This window comes from Oncorhynchus mykiss, chromosome 11 (genome assembly GCF_013265735.2).
Source record: "Oncorhynchus mykiss isolate Arlee chromosome 11, USDA_OmykA_1.1, whole genome shotgun sequence".
Lineage (NCBI taxonomy): Eukaryota > Metazoa > Chordata > Actinopteri > Salmoniformes > Salmonidae > Oncorhynchus > Oncorhynchus mykiss.
Genome location: NC_048575.1, coordinates 932,055 through 941,472, shown reverse-complemented (window position 1 = coordinate 941,472; position 9,418 = coordinate 932,055). Strand labels below are relative to the sequence as shown.

The window sequence follows — 9,418 nt, the reverse complement described above, 5'->3', positions numbered from 1 at the left end:
TTTCATTAGCTGTCCAGGTGGCTGGTGTCAGATGATCCCACAGGTAAAGAATTCTCTAAAATTATGTTGGAGGTGGCTTATGGTAGAGAAATTAGCATTCAATATTCCTGAAGTCAGCATGCCAATTACATGCTCCCTCAAAACTTGAGACATCTGTGGTGTTGTCTGACAAAACTGCACATTTTAGAGTGGTCTTTTACTGCCCCCAGCACAAGGTGCACCTGTGTAATGATCATGCTGTTTAATCAGCTTCTTGATATACCACACCTGTCAGGTGGATGGATTATCTTGGCAAAGGAGAAAATGCTCACTAACAGGAATGTAAACAAATTTCTGCACAGAATTTTAAAGAAATACACTTTTTGGGGTTTGGAACATTTCTGGAATCATTTATTTCAGCGCACAAAACATGGGACCAACACTTTACATGTTGCGTTTCTATATTTTTTCTGTATATATACGAACCCCACACTGCTCATCGTCTGTCTGGAAAGCCTCCGCAAATTAAAACGGATGGTGGACCTCGAAGAGGGGCTTCTCCAGCGAGGTCCTTCTCCATAGATCAGGGATCATCAACTAGATTCAGTTGCGGGCAGATTTTTTCTTGAGCGGACGGTCATGGGACGGGAACATAATTACAAATAATTTGTAGACTGCAAATTGACTGCAAGAAGCCCAAACATCTATTATATTTGACTAAAACATAATCATATTAAACCTTGCTTATGTTTGTATACGGTCACATATGTCTCTCTATCATGCCCGAGAATACTTTGGAACAGATTTACTAAATGTTAATCACTTGGAGCTGATTTGCTGTTTTTTTTACAGTCTTTTTTGTCCAACAATAATTGTTTTCTTTTGCTCAGCAACCTCTGGGATGAAATAAAATCCCCTGCGGGCCAGATTGTGATCCGCGGGCCGCCAGTTGCGGAACCCTTCCATAGATAGAGCAGGAGTGGGTGTGCGCCAAGACCCTGTCACGTGACCCACGGTCTACATGCGTCTATAAATTCACCTCCATGTCGTAGGCTTGTCCTTTCCTAACGAAGGTGCTGTGTCTAATCTACAGAGGATCTGCAACTTCTACCATCAATATGTCAAAAGGTACGTGACGGGTTGTTACAATGTAATCCTTGGATGATGTGATGGAAGTTTGGCTGTGGCAGACACGGTGGAAACTAAGTAACTTGTCGTGATTGTTGCCACTGTCAGAGGCTAAAAAAGTTACTGTGGAGTTGCAGCAATGTCCGTCGTATATAAATGATGGGATGGCAGGCACGTTGAGAAATGTACAGTTTGGTTTGTTGCCGTTATTTTGTTTTTTGTCGATCCGTGACACAACCGGCATGTGGAAACCGGCTGAGTCGTTATTTAGTCTCTTTTCCGCTTTCCATCACCGCGTGTTTTGCAACACGGACTTTCTTAATAGAGCCGTATCGATACGTTTCACGGCTGTGTGGATAACGGTTGGGTCAATGAGTTTCGCTGTTGCTCAGTCTCTCCCTAGTTGTAACCCCATATTCCCACGTACCCTAAACAGCCGACAGGGACCGCTCAGTCGGTGCTGTCTGGCACTGATGTACCCAGCCGTTAATACTGGTGTGGACCGGTTCAACAACGTCCATTCAGGCTGCAAATGAATCATTTTCTTACTCAAAGGGTCTCTCTCTCTCATCCTGCGTTTAGACTTTAATACAACTGGGAACTGGTGGAAAAACGAGCCCACCGTTAAAGCTTGTTACAGTAACCTAAAAAAATATATATATTATTGAAAACCACAAGTTTTGGGTTTAGTGCAACGCGTCAATTCTGGCCTTCATTTTGAGGGTGTCTAAAATCAAATCGTAGATTCCTGCCGTTGTGCCCTTAAGCAAGGCACAGCACCCCAGGCGCTCTGTGGCAGCCCCCCGCACCTCTCCAAAACCTGTTTTTAGAGGTGTTTGGTGAAAAGCAGAAGACATCTTTTTGTTGGACCGCCTGCACACTTGACCAATAAAGTGATATCATTTATATTTTTGACGGCCTGTCATTAAATATAGTTAAGGAGAAAAATGATGCCTTTGCGGCCTGAGACGGAGAATGCTTTATGTACGAGCCGGTCCACGGAGGGCATCAATCCTAGACGACAGTGCAGATCTAGTGTTAGGTTAAATCGCACTGTACCTGCATTGCTGTAGACAGCTAGACGTATGCTACTTGATTATTGAATTACTGTTCCAAGTGAAACTGCATGTCCTGTAAGCCTACACAGCCTTCTCGCAGTGTTTTATTATATTAAGCTTTTATAGGCCTACCTAAAGTCAATACAAGATGCACACTAAAACGACAGTTATATATGTACCTGACAAATGTAGTAGTGAAACCTGACATCCTGTCCCCATGACTTACAAAAGGTGTCATCCCATGGTCATCTGCCTTTGCGATAGCAGCACTTTTTAGATCTTCATATAGTCAGTGGGTTGAGGCCTGAAGGCCAACAGCATGTCTTTCTGTGCTTATCATAGAAATGGCATTTTACCAGTAAGAGTAGCAGAGATCCAGTAGAACAGACTTCTGTTGACTGTTTTTTTGGGTGGCAGATTGCTTTGGGGTTTCTTGCTTCTAATATAACATCAGCTGTTTTCTTGGGACCAATGGCAATACGGGGTGGGAGGGAGGTACAGTTGGAAATGCATAATTTCACTTCAGCTGTACCTGGTTTGGCATCTGAACACAATTTGAGGTTTTGTATCCAGTGGTTTCTTTTTACCAGGCTGTTATCCAGTTGGCCCCCAATACCAAGTGTAGTTTTTACTATACCAGGGGATTGTTTAACTGACCAGCCAGGCCTGCTAATATTAACTGCCAGTTTCTACATTTGGCATTATAATTACATGAATCTATTTGCCCTTTGTTAGCTTACAATCATTTCATTGTTGAGACGTGAGTCTATGGGTAGTTTTATAAATTTTCCTATCTGGCACAGCATGCCAAAGTAGACATCATCAAGCCCTTGGCCATTCTGTCTGGCGTTCAGACATTGGTGTCATTGTTAAAACTGCCGCAGACCATTGGACATCACTCCCTCACAATTTTACTTTAATTTAGTCAATATTTTCTTAACTCTATTTCTTCAACTGCATTGTTGATTAAGGGCTCGTAAGTAAGCATTTCACGATAAGGTCTACTACACCTGTTGTATTCAGTGCTTGTGACAAATACAATTTGAGTTGTTAGTTTGATGCACTGATGAGTTTTGACTGATATCCGGTATTTTCCATGCCAAAAAACCCGACACCGATATTTAACATTTTAGCTGCCTTTTAAACCTTCTCATAAGGCTAAATAGTTGCAACACACCCCAAAATTATTTGGTTGGCATTTACCCATATCCCCATAACCAGTAAAACATCATCAAAACCTATTTAGTTCACTTACATGCTGTTTTGTTGTTCATTCTCAACCAGGATTTCATCATGCATGTCAAGCAGTGAACTTTCTCAGTATAAGTACCTGGGTGTCAGGATTGATAAATTGTCCTTTGTAACGAATATATAGAACATCTGGTTAAGGTTTTTTTTGTTATAGAAATAAATCAATCCGTAGTATTAAAAATAAGAGATTATTCAAACTTCTCCCTGTGTTGGCTGTTGGTAATATTGTTTACATGCGGCACAACCTCTGTTTTTAAACCCCTTGGACGCCGTCTTCCATTAGGTTTCATCACGGGACAATTTTAGGACTCATTGTAGTCTGTATAAACATGTGGGAAGGACCTCTGTTTTTAAGAGCTGCATTCCCAAAACGAACTGACAAACTCCCTCTAACATTAACTAGGATAAGAATTATAAGTTACCCGTTCACAGGAATCGATGACACAAGAGATCCCTCCAGTCTCCACAGATTTGGGGAAATCTGTTTAGTTTTTTGCCCCTATTTTGTGGATCAATCTGCAGAGTTCAATCGGGTTAAATGTGCTGGTGCCCCTCAGGCAGTTGACATTATTGATTGAGGACCTCTATGTAGTTAAATGGGATTGCTTTTATAACATTTTATTGTGCTGAATGATATTGTTTTATATGCATGTTTTTATTGTAATGTGTACAGGGCTCTCGTAAAATAGATTTTTAATCTCAATGTGACACCCTGTTTAAAAATATATGAAAAAATGTGTGTCCTTACAAAGTATTTTTTGGGGAAGGTTTTAAGAGTAGGATTCACACCATTTGAACCTAACGCAAATGTTATTCCTAAATTTGTATTAACAAGTTATGCCCCCCCCCCCATCCAGACCAGGCTTTTGTGACATTGGCCACCAATGACAACTATGCCAGAGGAGCCATGGTCCTGGGAAAGTCCCTGAGGAACCACCAGACAACCAGGAAGCTGGTGGTAATGATCGGCCCCCACGTCTCTGATCCCTGCAAGTAAGAACCTCTTTAAAGGACAATGTTTTACAACCAAATCTAAATGGTTTCACTTGTTGAAGAATTTACTCCAACCAGCGATGAATTTCATCGTCCTTGTTGGGAAATACGTCTTTTCAGAAAAGCGTTCAATGTAGTTATGCAGTTCTTCAGATGTTGTGCAAATCAAATCTAATTTATTTATATAGCCCTTTGTACATCAGCTGGTATCTCAAAGTGCTGTACAGAAACCCAGCCTAAAACCCCAAACAGCAAGCAATGCAGGTGTTGAAGCACAGTGGCTAGGAAAAACTCCCTAGAAAGGCCAAATCCTAGGAAGAAACCTAGAGAGGAACCAGGCTATGTGGGGTGGCCAGTCCTCTTCTGGCTGTGCCGGGTAGAGATTATAACAGAACATGGCCAAGATGTTCAAATGTTCATAAATGACCAGCATGGTCGAATAATAATAATAATGAGGCAGAACAGTTGAAACTGGAGCAGCAGCACGGCCAGGTGGACTGGGGACAGCAAGGAGTCATCATGTCAGGTAGTCCTGAGGCATGGTCCTAGGGCTCAGGTCCTCTGAGAGAGAGAAAGAGAGAATTAGAGAGAGCACACTTAAATTCACACAGGACACCGAATGGGACAGGAAGTACTCCAGATATAACAAACTGACCCTAGCCCCCCGACACATAAACTACATGACATTGCGGATAAAGGAATGGCAGTGTAATATTCAGTGCAATGCCCCTCCGTCCATTCTACAGGTAACTGCCTAAAACAAGGAAACGCCAGTAAATGAAGGATACAAAGTATGTTGCAGGAGCTTCCACACAGGAAGTTCCAGACAACTGTTGAAACTATGCCAACGGGCATTGAAACTATGCCAACGGGCATTGAAACTGTTCTGGCGGCTCATGGTGGCCCAATGCCCCGTTAAGATGCTTTGGTTCCTTTATTTTGGCTGGTACCTGCAGCAGTAGGCTAGAGAATGGCATGGCTGGATAGGGGAAAGGCTTGAGTGGCACAAAATGGTAAAAAAATCCAGATTAAAGTTTGGAATGACACAATTGCTTTTTCCCCCTATTGTAAGGAAAAATATTTTATTTGTATTTTTTGGAACAGTAATTGGTGATATATTTTGTCAAATCTTATTCCAGTATTTGACAATTTGTAAACAGTTCTAAGAATATTTTTGTAGGACTTAAGAGTTTTGAAACAAATGTACTTTGAGGGTAGCATACCATAATATGCGTTTAGAAAATGCCAGCAGAGGACGTGTGAGTTGAACTCTCTGACCATATATGTAAGAACCTGTCACTTCCCAGTTACATTTCCCTTAATAACCCGTATAGGTCTATGCCCATAGATTGCAATATCTACTAAGCTAACAAATGGAGTTTGATGGCCATAAAATCTAATTTGGCTGTTTTTATTTTTAATTTTAGGACCCCATATTGGTATGTATATCAATTATTTTATGAAATATTGAGTTAGGCCTTTACTGCTATAGCCCATAGAAATGCTTTGAATGACACATTCATAAATGTCAACTAAGTTTTAAAAAAGTCATAAGGAACAAAAATTAGAAGTCTGTCCTATATCTGATTATGTAAGAAAATACATGTCTACTTGTGTTATTTTTGGCACATTTCACCCAATGCACTTTCTGCAATTTTTACAACCCCCGTACTGTGTTAGCGTCAGATGACTCCCATGAAGCGTGTGCATCGTAGAGCAGAACAACTGACACCTTAGTGTTCGCTAGGCTCCCCTTTCGATATTGTAGCTCCAATGGTTCGGTCTGGACAGTTGGTTTTGTGAGAAACGAGGACGTCCACGACAGTATTCAGATGACTGCCCTAAACTTGTGGATGTCGTAGAGCCAACCAACTGGCACGGTTGTGTTGAGTTTCTCCGTATTGGTGACATTTGTAGCTCACACAGTTCGGGTTTTACAGCTGATTGTCTTGTCCGGATCATTGTGTAGGAGTTGAATACCCCTGCCCTACAAGTTTGGCATGGTAAGCCCTGGCCCCCGCCCTATGCCCCTGACTCATCACCACTGCAGTTATTCAGAATGCTTTCCACTGTACACCATATTGACGGTACGTCATGCAGTCTCTGCTTCCTCCTCTTCCTCCACCTCCACCAGGGGAGTGCTTCTCAAGATCTTTGACGAGGTACTGTTGGTGGATGTGTTGGACAGTGGAGACGCAGCTCACCTGGACCTGATGAAGAGACCTGACCTGGGAGTCACCTTCACCAAGCTACACTGCTGGACCCTTACACACTACTCCAAATGTGTCTTCATGGATGCAGACACACTGGTGAGACCGTTGGTGTTGTGCACACTCCCCCTGGTACGGTATAGTTCACCTGTATGTGTTTGTTGCAGGTGGTACAGAACATAGATGAGTTGTTTGACAGAGAGGAGCTGTCTGCGGCCCCGGATCCCGGCTGGCCAGACTGTTTCAACTCCGGCGTGTTCGTGTTCCGACCCTCCAACGAAACGTACAGCAAACTGCTCCAGTACTGCGCAGAGCACGGCAGCTTCGATGGTACGTGTTAGTTTGTAATGTTTCCTTTTGTTTTGTTAAGAAATGGAACGTCCATTTCCCATCCCATGACTTGTGTATTTTAATGCTACCTTATACTCATTACATAGAGCTAACCATTGGCACTTTTGTACAAATGTAGGTCTATCGGAGTAGTGTTTCCATGGTCTGCTGGTAGGTCATGCAGCATATTGTAGTGTTTCCATGGTCTGCTGGTAGGTCATGCAGCATATTGTAGTGTTTCCATGGTCTGCTGGTAGGTCATGCAGCATATTGTAGTGTTTCCATGGTCTGCTGGTAGGTCATGCAGCATATTGTAGTGTTTCCATGGTCTGCTGGTAGGTCATGCAGCATATTGTAGTGTTTCCATGGTCTGCTGGTAGGTCATGCAGCATATTGTAGTGTTTCTATGGTCTGCTGGTAGGTCATGCAGCATATTGTAGTGTTTCCATGGTCTGCTGGTAGGTCATGCAGCATATTGTAGTGTTTCCATGGTCTGCTGGTAGGTCATGCAGCATATTGTAGTGTTTCCATGGTCTGCTGGTAGGTCATGCAGCATATTGTAGTGTTTCCATGGTCTGCTGGTAGGTCATGCAGCATATTGTAGTGTTTCCATGGTCTGCTGGTAGGTCATGCAGCATATTGTAGTGTTTCTATGGTCTGCTGGTAGGTCATGCAGCATATTGTAGTGTTTCCATGGTCTGCTGGTAGGTCATGCAGCATATTGTAGTGTTTCCATGGTCTGCTGGTAGGTCATGCAGCATATTGTAGTGTTTCCATGGTCTGCTGGTAGGTCATGCAGCATATTGTAGTGTTTCCATGGTCTGCTGGTAGGTCATGCAGCATATTGTAGTGTTTCCATGGTCTGCTGGTAGGTCATGCAGCATATTGTAGTGTTTCCATGGTCTGCTGGTAGGTCATGCAGCATATTGTAGTGTTTCCATGGTCTGCTGGTAGGTCATGCAGCATATTGTAGTGTTTCCATGGTCTGCTGGTAGGTCATGCAGCATATTGTAGTGTTTCTATGGTCTGCTGGTAGGTCATGCAGCATATTGTAGTGTTTCTATGGTCTGCTGGTAGGTCATGCAGCATATTGTAGTGTTTCCATGGTCTGCTGGTAGGTCATGCAGCATATTGTAGTGTTTCCATGGTCTGCTGGTAGGTCATGCAGCATATTGTAGTGTTTCCATGGTCTGCTGGTAGGTCATGCAGCATATTGTAGTGTTTCTATGGTCTGCTGGTAGGTCATGCAGCATATTGTAGTGTTTCTATGGTCTGCTGGTAGGTCATGCAGCATATTGTAGTGTTTCCATGGTCTGCTGGTAGGTCATGCAGCATATTGTAGTGTTTCTATGGTCTGCTGGTAGGTCATGCAGCATATTGTAGTGTTTCTATGGTCTGCTGGTAGGTCATGCAGCATATTGTAGTGTTTCCATGGTCTGCTGGTAGGTCATGCAGCATATTGTAGTGTTTCTATGGTCTGCTGGTAGGTCATGCAGCATATTGTAGTGTTTCTATGGTCTGCTGGTAGGTCATGCAGCATATTGTAGTGTTTCCATGGTCTGCTGGTAGGTCATGCAGCATATTGTAGTGTTTCCATGGTCTGCTGGTAGGTCATGCAGCATATTGTAGTGTTTCCATGGTCTGATGGTAGGTCATGCAGCATATTCTAGTGTTTCTAAGGTCTGTTGGTAGGTCATGCAGCATATTGTAGTGTTTCTATGGTCTGCTGGTAGGTCATGCAGCATATTGTAGTGTTTCCATGGTCTGCTGGTAGGTCATGCAGCATATTGTAGTGTTTCCATGGTCTGCTGGTAGGTCATGCAGCATATTGTAGTGTTTCCATGGTCTGCTGGTAGGTCATGCAGCATATTGTAGTGTTTCCATGGTCTGCTGGTAGGTCTTGCAGCATATTGTAGTGTTTCCATGGTCTGCTGGTAGGTCTTGCAGCATATTGTAGTGTTTCTATGGTCTGCTGGTAGGTCATGCAGCATATTGTAGTGTTTCCATGGTCTGCTGGTAGGTCATGCAGCATATTGTAGTGTTTCTATGGTCTGCTGGTAGGTCATGCAGCATATTGTAGTGTTTCCATGGTCTGCTGGTAGGTCTTGCAGCATATTGTAGTGTTTCCATGGTCTGCTGGTAGGTCATGCAGCATATTGTAGTGTTTCCATGGTCTGCTGGTAGGTCATGCAGCATATTGTAGTGTTTCTATGGTCTGCTGGTAGGTCATGCAGCATATTGTAGTGTTTCTATGGTCTGCTGGTAGGTCATGCAGCATATTGTAGTATTTCCATGGTCTGCTGGTAGGTCATGCAGCATATTGTAGTGTTTCTATGGTCTGCTGGTAGGTCTTGCAGCATATTGTAGTGTTTCCATGGTCTGTTGGTAGGTCATGCAGCATATTGTAGTGTTTCCATGGTCTGCTGGTAGGTCATGCAGCATATTGTAGTGTTTCCATGGTCTGCTGGT

The 9,418-nt window shown here is 43.1% G+C and overlaps 1 protein-coding gene across 4 annotated transcripts in view; it reads left to right on the top strand.

The window, feature by feature from the left end:
* The first annotated feature begins 965 nt into the window (after positions 1–965).
* Positions 966–9,418, top strand: part of LOC110535157 (glycogenin-1) — a 30,785-nt gene continuing 22,332 nt past the window's right edge. For all 4 annotated transcript variants that reach the window (XM_021620022.2, XM_021620019.2, XM_021620020.2 and 1 more), the window contains exons 1-4: positions 966–1,107; positions 4,274–4,409; positions 6,544–6,718; positions 6,787–6,949. In XM_021620022.2, the coding sequence (XP_021475697.1) occupies positions 1,098–1,107; positions 4,274–4,409; positions 6,544–6,718; positions 6,787–6,949 (484 nt within the window). In that variant the 5' untranslated portion in view covers positions 966–1,097. The remainder of the gene's footprint in view (positions 1,108–4,273; positions 4,410–6,543; positions 6,719–6,786; positions 6,950–9,418) is intronic.